At 35.2% G+C, this 14,662-nt stretch overlaps 2 protein-coding genes across 4 annotated transcripts; one reads left to right on the top strand and one right to left on the bottom strand.

The window, feature by feature from the left end:
* The first annotated feature begins 2,217 nt into the window (after window positions 1–2,217).
* Window positions 2,218–3,628, top strand: LOC145625308 (CRIB domain-containing protein RIC6-like). Its single transcript, XM_081678367.1, has 4 exons — window positions 2,218–2,263; window positions 2,378–2,481; window positions 2,607–2,694; window positions 3,204–3,628. Exons 1-4 carry the CDS (start codon window positions 2,218–2,220, stop codon window positions 3,626–3,628), a joined length of 663 nt encoding a protein of 220 aa, XP_081534493.1.
* A 530-nt stretch (window positions 3,629–4,158) lies between these two features.
* On the bottom strand, window positions 4,159–14,442 carry LOC145615870 (uncharacterized). Of its 3 annotated transcripts, XM_081670786.1 has the most exons (14): window positions 14,098–14,190; window positions 13,355–13,446; window positions 12,670–12,807; window positions 11,742–11,835; window positions 11,424–11,500; window positions 10,958–11,064; window positions 9,850–9,970; window positions 8,445–8,561; window positions 8,272–8,363; window positions 7,356–7,428; window positions 7,184–7,262; window positions 6,819–6,910; window positions 6,323–6,466; window positions 4,159–4,975 (listed from the first exon to the last, which is right to left on the bottom strand). In XM_081670786.1, exons 3-14 carry the CDS (start codon window positions 12,802–12,804, stop codon window positions 4,835–4,837), a joined length of 1,272 nt encoding a protein of 423 aa, XP_081526912.1. In that variant the 5' UTR covers window positions 12,805–12,807; window positions 13,355–13,446; window positions 14,098–14,190; the 3' UTR covers window positions 4,159–4,834. The 3 variants fall into 3 exon arrangements, with proteins under 3 accessions (XP_081526912.1, XP_081526910.1, XP_081526911.1); XM_081670784.1 differs by lacking the exon at window positions 13,355–13,446 and having other exon boundaries at window positions 11,754–11,835; window positions 14,098–14,442; XM_081670785.1 differs by lacking the exon at window positions 13,355–13,446 and having other exon boundaries at window positions 7,356–7,422; window positions 11,754–11,835; window positions 14,098–14,442.
* Window positions 14,443–14,662: the final 220 nt, after the last annotated feature.

Below are 14,662 nucleotides of genomic sequence, written 5' to 3'. Positions count from 1 at the left end.
ATCATCATCATCTTTCAAATTGATTTGCGGGCTTGCCGTGGTTAGTTTTGGCTGTCGGCGGTAGATTTGGAAGGTTTTCATTGCTTTTGGTGGTGGTGGGACGGCGACGATGCGTCGGAGGCATGGAAGCGAGAGAGGAGGAATCGTGCAGTGGCTCTGTGGCTAGGTTTGCTGTGCTGGCTATGTTTGGTTGTCGTTTGTGACGGTGGTGGGTGATAACAACAAGCCAACAATGGTGGTGCAGCCGTGCAGGTTGTTGCGTTGTGTTGTTATTGTTGTTGTATATTTTTTGCCGTGTAGACTGGACTCACGTGAGACCGGTCTCACGCAAAACCTTCTCTTTACTCATATGTTCTAAATTTTAAATCCGTTCTCATATAAGTATGAATTCTCACATATGATATATATATCCTGGAATCGGGAGGGAAGCGCTAACCAATGTTATCCCTCACACTCTGAAAAACATATACTACGGTATTTAGTATAAAGTTCAACCAATAAAAGAAATTGACACTCAAATCATATGATGTTTAGATTGTGGAACAGAGGATTTGAATTCTTTATCAATTCATCATTATATAGATATAGATTCCTCCTCTTACTACTCATCTTTGTTCTTCTATACGCTAATATATTCGCCTTGCTTTGATTTGATGCAAAGATGACAAATTTTGTAATTTGGCATAATATGAAAGCCATTCCTAATCAAAAACAAAATAAAACTTAATCAGATCAAATCGGCCAATTTCACTTGAATAACTTACATGATGGACCTCCTTGTATCCAATGCTAAACATTATTTCACTTGAAATTAGGACTGGATGAGATATTTGATAGGGTTACTGTCATTATCGGCTGATACTAAGACCGCATAGATAACTGGTCTTCTAAAAAAACTAACTCAAACAAAGGTCTAAGCTGATGGTTTAAGCCTAAAATTGGTTTTTAATACTCGATCAATATGTAAGCATACGTGCACCCCACTAAAATAGGGCTCCACACATTCACACAAAGGACTAGGGTTCCTAATATCGATTTGTTAGCTACACTAGCTTTTAAGCTAGGCTCTTTTTTCATTGCTAAATGCGCGCTCCAGGGATCATCATTAATTATGTGCGTAACTTCAGCTTTTCTAAGCTAGGTTTTTGAGGTGTATTTTAACAGACTTTCAAATTCTCTAGACTTTTTGAGGTAGTACAACTGATTCCTTGTCTTAGCAGTTAACGAATGGTAAATGTTTGTAGTTTGTTTGTTTGACAGTCTCTGGGCAAAATGATCCCGATTATTAGCTACCACTCTCAAAACTTTACCAACTATATTAGCTAATATTCACAGGAGGTGCCGAGGTGGGCTATCCGTTTATGCGCATTACACTAAGATATATTGTTATCGTAACCTTATTCAATAGATCAAATTTTACAACAATTATCCATAGTTAAAACATTATGAAATCCTTCTCCCACATTAATATTATTGCATGTTGGAAATAAAAAATAAAAAATACATAATAGTACCATAAATTATTTCTCTTAGTTTGCCAAGCGAACAATAGAATCACCTAAGATAATGCTATTAGAATTAACCAATATAAGGTAGTCCTAATTTCTGTTAACTATTAATCTGCTAAATCCTAGGATATTAATGTATATTTAGTTAAAAGAGAAGGATTAATTTTAACATGCATAGAGCCACTGACTTATTAAAAACATACTAATAATAGGTGATGAAAGAACTTGCATTTGCTTCCTTTCTTCCTTGACAAAATGCTAAATTTTCGATGATCGAATGGCTTCCTTCCATTAAGGTTTATTAGCAAGAGTACATTAGCATTTGTCCATGTAATTAGCGAAAGCTTAGCCTTCCTATATACAAAGCTTTGCTTCCGTTAATTTCCCTTTCTTTCTTTTTCTAAACCATTTTTATTTTATTTTTGTACTATATTCTATCTAGTATCGGCAAAGGAAAGGAAAAAAAAAAAAAAAAAAAAACATATCTACAAACTAAATAAAATTTCTCTTTGCAAACCTACAAAAAAATTATCAAATTTATAATATTTTCTTCTAACTGTTTCATTACATCAAATTTATAATTTCTCTTTGATTTACTCCTTATTTTTCCAGTTGCCTATATTATGAGGGCAATGGACACGGAAGATTAGAAAGAAAAAATAGATTTTACACAAATAAAGTAGCATTTTTCTAGGTTATGAGCATAAAAATGAAGGGCCTATTGAAGGGCCTCAGATACATTTCCCAGATATTTGGTATGTCTATCATCTCACCTCTAAGAAATAACTTAAATTGGTTGGTTTTATGATCATTTTAGGATCTAAATTACGACGATTAACAAGATCTTATGCATTGATTTGATTAATTAGAGGAAGAAGAGGATGACAAGGAGATGCAAATAGGTTTTCCCACAGATGTAAAACATGTAGCTCATATTGGATGGGATGGTCCATCTGTTAACTCACCAAGTTGGGTATGTTTTAGGTTTAACCCTAATTTTCTTTACTACGTATAATTTCATCACTTAGAAATTTAATTCTAAGAGTAAAGTTTATTTATTTTCTTTTAAACTAAGCCATTGATGTATTTGGTTGTTAGATGAATGAGTTTAAAGCCCAGGGAGCAGGAAATCCAGCAGATCCATTGCAAAATGGAGTTGAAGCAGAAAACCCGCCGGTTTCACAAGGTACTAACCATTCTTACTTAACCATTTTTTAGGCGATGAATAATTCGTTTCATAGTGGTTAAGTCGGTTTTTTTTTTTTTTTTTTTTTTAAAAAAAAAAAAAAAAACAAGGTTCGAGTCATTTATAAGTTTATTATAACAATAATTTGTTTATAAAGTTGAAATATACCTCGGTAGAATTTGTACAAAATTAACTTATTACTTGAGAGTAAGGGATATCCCAAATGGTTGGAGCTCCCCTCCTGATTCTAGGATCAATTCTCACCCCGTCCTTGTGGCTCTCTAAAAAAAAAAAAAAAAAAAAAAGCCTATTGTGGATAGCATCGATAATTTGGAACTTGGAATGGATCATCGGGTACTAGTTGAGTTTACTAGGTCTAGGATTGACGTACAAAAACCCGTAGAGGGTTATGTTCTATTGATGTCTTATTCCTCACCATAGTGTGGTATTGTTTCCCATTTTTACTCAACCGTGTATTTGGCTGCATGGTTTGATTTAACTTTTTACAGAATCATCTCCCAAGAGAAGTTCTGTAAAGGAATCTCCAGCGCGAGACATGCCAGGTTTGCCAAAGTCATCAAGACGGCAACCATCAATGGACAGCATAGGATCAATAGACTCTCCAATAGGGAGTCCAAATCACAAGACCAGATCCTCCAGGAGACGCCAAAAACAAAAGGAAACCACTAGTCCCCGAGTTGGTGAATCCTCCAGCGCTCAAAGCCTTCCTAACATACCCAAGAAATCTCGACGAAAGAAATCCAAAGACGTTGACAGCTCACTCAAGTCTAGTTTGAAGCCGAAAGATAAAGGTTCAAGACATGGGTCTAGGCATGGTTCAGATGATGGGTCATTGACCAAGCAGTACAACATTGAGGCAAATTCTAGTGCGAGTTTAGCTTCATTCAACGAAGAGGAGATGAAGGCATTGTAAACTCGAAATTTTGAGGGATGTTAGAGAGCCTATTCTCCTTACGCAAAGGCTGGTAGTATCATCATTTGCCCTAGTAGGTGAATGAGAGATACCAGCAACTAGCTTCTTAGCGAAGAATATGGCTTCTTTTTGTTTACTTTGTTGAGTTTTTATTGGTAGAGTTCTAATTTCTCAGAAACCAAGATATTGGAAAGCTAACGATTTGGTAGAGTTCTAATTTCTCCTGTAAAATCCATCATTTCCAATATTGATGGGTAGGAAGAATATACAGGAGAAAACAAGAAAATCACAAGATTCCTGTAATTTTTGCATGCATATAAAAGATCCCATACAAATTATGTACCGTAGTATACAAATTTAGGTTATAGGGAGATCAGAGTTATATGCAAAGAGTTTGCAAATACACAGATAAAATGTACATGATACTTGAAAATATTAATGATAATTTCATCACCTAAATGGGACAAAAGAAAATATTGAAAATTTTCCGCGAAAGATGGTGTGAAAGTAAGAGGCAACGATTCTTTTTTTAGTACATTAATCACCTATCATTTTAATTATGGGCATGCCAAAATCAATATAAACTTGTACCCAACCCAAACCAGTCTCTTTACCTGAAATCTAAAATCCAGACTAGCAAAAAGTATGAAAACTGAAAGAATATCTAATTGGAAGTTGTCACACATCGAGTTAATCACTAGGCAAAGTAAGCATGAATTCTTTTAGCTCGGCGAGCTAGATTTTAATTGTGTCCACTCTCAACCTAAAGTACTTACGCTCTATGTAGGCTAAAGCATACAGAATGTGAGGACAATAACTAGCAGCATAAGCATTCAGTCCAATTATGGTTCATTCTCAACAGCCTTTTACAAAAAAGGTGACACTCCAGCACATCATATATGCATCACATCCTCTAGCGCTGTCAACCACACACGTGCATGTAGTTCAGTTGGACATGCACTGCACATTCCTTTTAAATTAATACAACACACAAATCATCACCTATGGGGTCTATTGAAGTAGATTTTGCTTGTTCCAAGCAAACATTATGTACGTTAAAAGGATTCTATTTACAGTTGTCTGAAACAAGAATTATATACAGGGAGGAGGGTGGCAGTTACGTGATACCTTCATTTTCTCGGTTTGATATTCTGTGGTATTTTGAGTGAACATATAACCTGTGCTAGTAAATTGCCATATTGGATGCTAGAGTTTCACATATATGCGCTTCATATGAAGTAAACCAGCAACCAGGCCCCAAAAAAGAATCTCAAGCAAGACAAAGGCTAGGGTCCCCCAATTCTTTGAGTTTAATACATCTTGAAAAAATGATTCTGTCCCGTCAACCTGCACAACACACCACTTTCAGGTTTTTCTCAGAGAAGGCAACATTTTATTGAGAGGTCTAATTTTCTTTTGGAGTAAGGATAACGTTGACTTAAACATGTTTATTTAGTAACCCTTTGTACTATCTCTCCCTATTCGAATTACTGGTGAGTGTTGCAAGTAAGATTGAGGGTGCTACTGAAGTGACAAATGGCCGTCCCTGGAAATTTATATAACAGGTTTTCACTTCATTCTCCCCTTTAGAGAGGATTAAAGAACACAAGATAGGGGATGGTCATCAGTTATCAAATTCGTTTTTAGGACAGATGTTTGGAGAGGATCAGAGAAGAGCAAAGTCGTGTGATTTCCTTGATTATGTTGTTTGTCTTCTCTACACAATGCCCGTGTCTGGTTATTATCTAGAAAAATTCTAGGGATCTACATTTTCAGAGGCCACCGTCCACAAGAAATATTGTTAATAGGAACTTTCCGCAATTCCGCTTGAGGTTCTGAGCCTTTAATTGACTGCAGTAGAGGTCTCAAAGGTGTGGACAGCGGATACTTGGAGATTGTTGTATGAAAATTTCTCTGTTGGAAAACTTGACTTGGAAGGAGAAAATCCCTTTACAAATGAGGGCTTTGTGTGGACGTTGGCATGGGGTAGGATAAATACTAATGACATGCTCCTAAGGTAGGTAAGGGCTAGTCTGGTTATTTCACTAAAGGTATGTTTGTTGTATCAGTATACTAGAGAGTGAGTCTTGTTCATATGAATCCCTTTGCTATGAAATGGCAAGTTGCCTTAGGAAGTGACTGTTTGGTTTGCATCAGGATTACCAGGCTTGCCCTTAAATGTTGAAGAATGTAGTACAAGTTTGTTGAGGGTATTTACTATTTTGTAAAGAGAAGAGACAGAAGCTGTTATGGGCCTTATGGCACGATGCTTTTATGGAAATTTTGTGGTGTTTGTGGTTGGAATGATATCCCTATGTCTTTAGTTGAACATCCTCATTTAATTGGGGCAGTTAAAGGAAATTGGTATATTCTGTTTCCTTGTTTTTTTGTTCCAGCTGATAATGTATTCTATATTCTTGTCAATGAGAAAATGTAGAAGATAAATCCTGAGCACTGTCTAAAGGACATCTTGTGATGTTTCTATATTCTTGAATTCTTGTAAAAGATACCACTCCTAACGGGTATAAAATCCCAATGAAAGTGCTCAGGTAAATATGTACTCTGTATTCATACTTGCCCCCAGTCTGTAAAAACTATTTCAGGGCCATTATGGCCCATTAACATATTAATTTTGGGGTACCATTGAATGCATAGTATAATTATGAACATAAATAGAAAACGAAGGTAAGTTACCAAGTTATTTTCAGGTGAACCCCAATAGAATCCTTGCAAGGCAATCGAAAAAATCTCACAAGCAGCAAGAGCATAAATCAGAAGAGCATTCATCCCCATCCATTGCAGTAGTATGACAGGCTTCTTAAGATGTTTGACATCAACCTGAAAGGTAGGCATGGGAAATATCTATAACAAACTTATATAACAGACCCTCTTAAATCAAACTAATAAAAAGTTCTAGATAGAAAGAAATTTTAACAGATCTATTTCCATTTGTTCCACTCTGTCAATCTTATAAATATTCTAAGCTTAAAAATTGTGTAAAATGGAAAAAGGAGGGAAAAAAGGGAAAGGAGGTAAAGGAGAGGTAGAGAACACGTAATTTTATCCATTTTTGGTTCATGTCAAAAACTAAACCAAAAAATATACAATAGCACACTTTTCATTAAGGATTCCTGTGAGTAACATAAGACGGTTGACATGAGGGAACTGTAATGTGGGAAAAATAACTTACTAGGTAAAAGATGACGGTGAAGATGACGCCTGAAGCACCAGCTGTGATACACATATAGCTTAATGTGTAAAGTGGTTTAGAGAGCGGCATCCCTGGAAAAGATAGCACATTACAGGTTCCTAAGTAATTTACAACAAGGGAATGCTATGGTCACTCTTCTCAAACTGTGCCCATCTATGGTCCACATTACTATATATAATTATTATGTATGTGTAGAACATTGTGCTTATCTCAAAAAGTAATTTGTTAATCTGGGATAAAATTGTTGATGAACAGCATAGAAGCAGACATAGGGGGTAAGGTGAATGACCATAGCATTCTGATTGTTGAGTTTATACATAATGTAGATACAAAGGAAAACATACCTAAAATCAGCAAAACATACCCTGAGATTAAAAGAGAGAAAGCAGATACAGACCACAAGAATATCCTCTGCCAGTGATCCTATAGCAATGAAACAAAAAACATGAGATATAACATGAACAAAATTGGCTATCATCTTCTTCTCCCTAAATTTAAAGGTGAGAAGTATTAAACCTTGAAGTGTGCAATTATTTGTCCAAAGTGCAATCCCACAAAACATGTAACAGCAGCCATTAATGAGCTGGACCTCGTTGATAAGAAGAAAGTCAGCATCAGAAATCGAGGAAATACTAACTCTAATAAGCTGCAAATAATATCTATAAGGATCAACAGAGTAAGCACTCATGTGACTTATGTGAGTGTCGCAAGAAGAGTCCCTCAAATGGATCAGCATATCCATAATGTTTACCAAGTGATGTATACTTGCAAGAAGTACTGTAAATGCATCAGGCAAAGCTAAAAATATTGCGCCAGTGAGCCACACTGAATGCATCAAAAGAGTACCAACAGAAAATGGAGTTTCAAGAAGGTTTTGCTTCTTTCCGGCTGACTTATACAGCATATAACAGAACTTAATACTTACGCAACAACAGAGAGTAGAAGAAAAAAAGGTCAGAAAGATGGGCAAAGAGAAGATAGAAAAGTAGAGAAGCTGCTAAACTTTTACAAGGGGGTGGGGGATTTAAGAAAATATAGCACTGTTCTTTGGCCACAGAGTGAAGTTGAAATAGAGATGTGAGGGAAGGGCTACTGAGTTAGCCTTTTGCAGTACACTTCAATGATGGAAGCTCCAGAGATGAGTTTTCCGATGGGGTGCCTAATAAAGATGTTTTTTGTATGCCTTGTGCAATGTCCTCCTAGATAAGAGGAATGGAAGCAGAAAAATCTTTGCATACAATATTGAAGCTCATAGTTGGCTGTGATCGGCAGTCTTATGAGTGTTTCTATCTTGTCCTCTATTCTTTCAGAATATGATAGCAACTAATTAACACAGAAATAAAAATAAATATTCTTTCATTATATTTCCTTGCAATAGTTGTTATGAGGAATATTTTTCTTGGGGCGAAGGAGGGAAGTGTGGGGGAGATACCTTAATATGCCTTCTGGATCAAAAGGAGCAAGGCACCATCCAGGTGAATTGGCTGGCAAAGGTCCATAGTCTGGAGAATTTACACTACATTCCTGTAACAGCAATTATTTATCATTTAATTACCCATAGAGGAAATCAAAAACAGAAGAAAATATTAGTACAAGAGAAAATACCTTTGCTCTTCGGTATACAGGACGCTGGTACAGATGGTTTTCACCAAGCAAAAGTCTGTCAATGAAGCCAACAGAATTGCAAGGCGGGTCAAGACTACCCCTTACTTCACATTGAACCTATTTTGCAAGTTTGAGATGTTATGCATTGTTTAAAGACATGAAAAGCATGCATAATCAACACTTTTTGAACTTCCTACAAATGATAACTACAGCAAATTCTTATTCTGTCAAGCCAAGCTAAGTGGATGGAAGTGTACTAATGGACTCAGTGATCAAGATATTTCAACATGCAATACAGGATATTCAGACCGCCCACAAACTTTCAATCATATATTAAGTGAGAATGATACAATAAATACAAAATTTACATGGATTATAAATACATTCAGAAGTGATTCCTCAAGTAAAGCAAGAATAACTTTGCTGATAAGAACCTTTAGCACCCAATTATTAGAGTGGACAAGTATTCCATGCTGGTTGTTATGTAGGTATAGTAGGCTAATTGCACATTCAAAGATGGTACACATCATGCTCTATTACTTTTGGGCCTTTGGGTAGACTGATCAGCTTAAATAAAATAGCTTTGTTCACCGGACAAAACACGAATTATTTCGGCATTATACACTTAGGCCCTGTTCTATTGAGCTGATTGAACTGAACTCAGTTGAGCCAAACTGAATTGAAAATAAGTCCAAAAGAACAGGGCCTTAATGTGTAAGATAAATCAAAGTTATAATAACAAACACAGGATTAAACTGGCACCATAGTAGCCCAATATTGAATATCCCATACTGCTAAATTCTGTTGTTGAGCCTTTCCCGTGAGGCTGTGTGGCACTTTTTTATAAGCATATGCTAACCTCATTGCATCAACTTTGCTTCACATTCCTAATATGTGGGTTTATAGAATTTTTCAAGTACATGAGAGCTGAGACTAATTGTCACACACATATAAATAACAAGCAAGAAAAAGATGTAGGTTTTAATTTAAGTGGTAAGGCAAAACAGACAAGATCATTTTTTGTATGAGATATTATCAAGTGCAAAATAGTCTTCATCATTGAAGAATTAAATTGCTTTTTTCTGCGTTCAAACTTCCAAGATACAATAAATACAGTAGAATTTTAAAGTTCTATGCATAGCAATTTGCATGCATTTTTTTAATAGTTCAAATGTGCATACCAAGTTACAAAATCCTCAAGTGCCTTTTTTTTTCTTCTTATTATCTATTCTACGACATTTGACTTTCTAATTGATCCATCAACACTTCTTTATATTCCATTTATTGGTATCGATCACAATCCATACTATTTAAAGATGGAAATTCAATTACAAAAAATGATCACAGTTTGGCAATATTAAACTTCAAAGGGGAAGAATGATCAAGAATAAAGACTTAAACTTACAGTCTGAAGGTTTGAAGGCAACAGTGCTGAATTTGCTCCGTGAAGCTCATACTCCCAGCTTGGAACTTTAAGGCCATACAGCAAGCAAATATAAATAATGCACAATAGCACAGTTACCATCCTACACATAGAATCATCAAGCACTTAGTACATGAAATTTTCAGCAACAGTCAAGAGAGTTTAGCTCATAAAGAATATCTTTGAAAAAATAAAAAGCTATAATTCAACCAGAATAAGCATGACGTTGACTCATGAACAGCAACACATACTGTTGCCACTTCATCAACATTGCAAGAGGATTAGCATGTGCAAAACGTGCCAATTTTTGAAATCGCTGGGCAGCCTATGCTTTTCCCTCAAATAAGAATCTAAAGATAAAATCTGATACAGTGAATTTGGGTAGTAAAAAATGGATTAATGACTGAAAATGTTTTACACTAGCCCCTAAATGTTGAATGCATTTTGGCCAACTCTTAATTGCTTCCTGATTTCCTGAATCCTTAATTATGAGTTCATTCTTTCTGATTCTAAAATTTACCTCATAAAGGATAGTATTAACTCTTGTGTACACCTTTTTCTTTCCATTAAACATCATGCAAGGTTTGTCAAAAAAAAAAAAAAAAAAAAAAAAAAACATCATGCAAGGATTCCTATACAACTGATTTTTATTTCAAGAATGAAGCGCAATAAGTTTAAGTTCAATCAATACATTTGAAAACCCTCACCAATATATCTAATACACCACTATTTTACTAGAATTAGGAGGGAAATTGTTATTTTAGTGTTGAGACAACTCTCAATAAACATAAAACAGATGAGGTAGCATATCTATATAGGCTAGTGTGCTCATAGTCATAAAACAAATATTTGTTGCTCTGAGTTTCTGAACCTTTTGATAGTGGTTCACATTTGCTTCACTTGAAACATGTGGACTCTTACCCAATGAACCACCTAATTTACCTAAAGTAAAACTCAGCCCAGCCTGATGATGCCTTGAAGTGAATAAACAATGATGAGCTTCAAACTCTTTCCAATAAGCAAACTAATTTAAATTATAAAAGCATAAATGTCTGTTGCTGCAAATGCCAGTAGAATAAACCAACCTCACCATTGGATGCAGTATTTTCGCATAAATGCAAAAGGTGTGTCCACCACCAAACCCTTGACGAGCCAAATTTCAGAAACTGAAGCCAATAAATATCCAATTGATATCCTCTGTAATTGAAAAGGCTTATATTCAAAAATATTTGAAGAAGAATCCAAAGTATATAAAGGAAAATGACTTTCAGTTTTTGAATTCCAAATCATAATGAAATGACATAAACTTGAAAAATAAAGTCACATAAGCAATCAGATTTTCTAATCCACAGATGAAAAGCAACTTGTTTAGATGTTACTTAAAGTCCTTAATTTCCTTGAATATGCACCAACATATTCATGACTGCATGAATATTCAGGTCTCACGCTAAATCTTTTAGGAGAATATTTTGCTCTTAGTCTCTTACTATAGATGATAGATACACTACGCAAATTTTAAAGCACATTACTGAACATTAATAAATCCATTAATCTACCTGCAGTACACCTAGCCAACGTATTTTCTCCACATCAACACCATAAGTCAGTGTTTTCCTTCCATGAAAAAATCCACCTACACTTACAATCACCAAGATAATGTAGTCAGAGTCTTTGTTACTTCTCACGAGCCCAGAATACTAAGGCCACACAATATGCTCATGAAGTACTGTAGACAATACATTCAACAGTTATATGTGTCAAAGTAAATGCCATTCCTCGAACTCAGAGCTTGAAGGAACAATATTATGCGTAAAGAACTTATAAAAGCAAAACTTGTGAATACAGAAGTGAAATTCTTGATTAAAATTGTCCACCTAAGCACACACCTTGCAAGAAGATACCCAAAAGGAAGAGCTTGATTACCCGGACAATAACTTTCTTTGTAGCTGTAGACTTATTGTCAACTTTCTGAAATTGAGATAGATTGAGTTACACAAGGCCATCATTCAATACAAATATACAGCACACACATTATACAATCTACAATAATCTTCTGCAATGCATTAAGAGAATTAATTTGACCGAAGAATTTTATTAACCACTTTCAACTAATCACTTGTCACCCATATCTTCCAAGATACATATTATAGACAATGCAAACAAAAAAACAGACCTGAGGTATAGCACTAAGAGAAAATAAAGATTTTTACAAAAGAAAGAAAAACAGAGTGAAATGATACCGAAGACTCAAAACAATGGTATATTGGTCCAAACTATCCGAAACATTATGTCATCCTATCAATGTGGAGCATTCACCAAAACTGCTCCTGTGCCATTAGATTTGTTCAAAAACAATGCTGTTTTGGTCTTATTGAAGGTCAATATTTGACTAAGGCTACTCTTCCTGAGGATGCCAACAATATGAATAAGAGCTGGACAGCATATTGTAAAATAAATGCACTTTCACAAGTTCAACGTAATCCATTCACCAAATCTGCTGCTGAACCATAAATGTTGTTTTAAAAACGCAGTTTTAGGCTTGGAAATCAATATAAGACTAAGGCTAATCCTGAATTCTGAATTGCCTTTTGCAGTGGTCTTACAAAAACGAGGTACGTTGGATAGGCTTGTAGACGATGGTACATCCCGAATTCATAACTAGCAATTTAAAGAGATCTTGTAATTGATAGCTAAGTAAATTAAGGCTAGAGAAAAAGAAAATGAATTAACTGTTCACAATTGCTAACTGATACAAAGAGAATTGTGCACACAATAATTAGTCACACATGATCAAATTTATACCTTATATACCAGACCAATGGAAACTCCAACAATGAAGAGGAAAAAAGGCATCACAAAATCTGCTATTGTCACTCCAAACCAAGGAGAATGGTTTATGGATGGAAAAGCTCCTCCAGCATCATCAACCAAAATCATAAGCTGTAAACAGAAAACAATGAAATGTGGAGGGAAGATGTAAATATTACGAAATAAAAACTTAGCTATCCTATAAAATGATTTTCACAAGCTAAGCCACTAACAACAATGAAAATACTAGCAGTGGAATTCAATGCATATCAAATACTTCGTACTATAATTCCATCTAAACAAGAACATAAACTTTCAATTCATGTTTAGCAATTGGCCAAACTTTTGCTTCTACAATGTCACAGTTTAGGCACCTATCTAGCACTTCACATGAAGACATGATAGCGTCAACCCTTAATGAATACATAACATGATATGCATATGTAATCAAGGTGTGATACATACATTATTAGAATTTATCACATATCCATGTAAGGTCTCATAGTACATGGACCAAAGAGGCTATATGCATCAACGTTACAATGAAATCATGTTCTAGTAATAACATATTCTTCACTACATTTCTCCTCTCCTTAGTTTTTCCATCACAACTTAGCACAAGGCACCATGAGAGGCGATAGGGAAATTTCTAAGCCTCGGTGAAGTGAGGAGCACTTACTAAAGTAAATTTTAGCTGAAAATTAAGTCCTGCTGCTTAGATCACCTCACCTAGGCACATGACCCTTGTTGCACTCGCGCCTTTATCATACACTGCATTAGAAAAACGAAGATCCTTTTTTACCTATAAACGGTCCTCAAATCAATTGCCAATTGAATGAAGTCTAGATTGAATTCACAGCCTTTCACAATAACATATTCACGACTCACGAGCCATACAATCAAGTGACAACATACTACAAATCAAGTCCCAAAGACTTGGCTAAGCAACAAAGAAACGCGTCGTAATAACTAGAGTAGTTCTAGCTTACACATTTTAATAGTGAACTTGAAGGTTTAGAATTTTACAAGTAAATTCCGGACACCTCTCAATATAACATAGCGCTCACTCTTTCAGTCTTTCTTCCTTGGACCACAAACAAAGAACACCCTAATATACACAAATATTACTCCATATTTCAACTTCATATCTATCTGTTTCTCTTCTATTATACAAAGTAGCAAAAATTGATCAACAAAAAACAATCATCACAACAATCCACTGAATAACACACTAAATTCAATTCAAATTTTCACTTCATCAAATTCAAACTCACAAAATCCAAACCTAACACAAGAATTCAACATTTAGCAACAATAAACTTAATAAAATTTAAAAAAAAAAAAACAAAAATCCTCACCAAATTATTTCAAATTATAAACAAAACGAAATAAAAAAATAAAAAAATTCCGGAGAAAACATACAGCAATGGTAAGACCGCGAAAGACATCAAGAGAAACCAGTCGTTGATTCTTCAGAGGAACTGATGGAGATGACGATAAGACAACATGATTTTCTGATTCTGGAAGTTGAGAAGGTAAATAAGGAAGAATTTCATCTTCAATGTATCTTTGAATTTCTGGAGTTGAGGAAGAAGGTGAATTATGGAGAAGAGGAGTTTGAGTTTCTCTCTCCTCCGCCATTGTTAGAGCTTGAGAGGTGAAGAGATTGGAGTTTTAGAGAGAGAAAGAGGGAATTTGAGCAGGAGTAGTGCGTAGTGATGAATAATAAAGCAGTCTAAATTGACTGGAGAGTTGGTTGCTTGTAAAAATGGCGTAGAAAGTGATGGGTTGAGTTAAACGACAATTTTTAAAGATCGGTTTTTATGGAATTTTCTTCGGAAAGGGACCCGTACTTAGCGTTGAGAGTTGAGACGATTGGGTGTACTTATGGCATTTTTGGTTGCACAAAAAAAAAATGGGTTTTTCTAAGCTATATCCCTAAGGTAGTTGAGTTTTTAAGGTGTACCATGCTATTTCAAGTTTCTAA

This window comes from Chenopodium album, chromosome 3, assembly GCF_948465745.1.
Source record: "Chenopodium album chromosome 3, dcCheAlbu1.1, whole genome shotgun sequence".
Classification (NCBI taxonomy): domain Eukaryota; kingdom Viridiplantae; phylum Streptophyta; class Magnoliopsida; order Caryophyllales; family Amaranthaceae; genus Chenopodium; species Chenopodium album.
The sequence above is the reverse complement of the archived record's forward strand: the minus strand, read 5'-3'. Positions and strand labels throughout refer to the sequence as shown.

What these genes read in the sequence shown, in the direction of transcription:
- LOC145615870 (XM_081670784.1), bottom strand. Translation starts at nt 14,316, where the DNA reads ATGGCGGAGGAGAGAGAAACTCAAACTCCTCTTCTCCATAATTCACCT. An exon ending in TTCGCGGTCTTACCATTGCT is followed by an intron (nt 12,808 to 14,097) that starts GTATGTTTTCTC and finishes TTCTGTTTACAG; the next exon opens with CTTATGATTTTGGTTGATGA. An exon ending in TGCCTTCAAACCTTCAGACT is followed by an intron (nt 8,562 to 9,849) that starts GTAAGTTTAAGT and finishes CTTGCAAAATAG; the next exon opens with GTTCAATGTGAAGTAAGGGG.
- LOC145625308 (XM_081678367.1), top strand. Translation starts at nt 2,218, where the DNA reads ATGAAGGGCCTATTGAAGGGCCTCAGATACATTTCCCAGATATTTG. An exon ending in ATACATTTCCCAGATATTTG is followed by an intron (nt 2,264 to 2,377) that starts GTATGTCTATCA and finishes TTGATTAATTAG; the next exon opens with AGGAAGAAGAGGATGACAAG. An exon ending in AAACCCGCCGGTTTCACAAG is followed by an intron (nt 2,695 to 3,203) that starts GTACTAACCATT and finishes AACTTTTTACAG; the next exon opens with AATCATCTCCCAAGAGAAGT.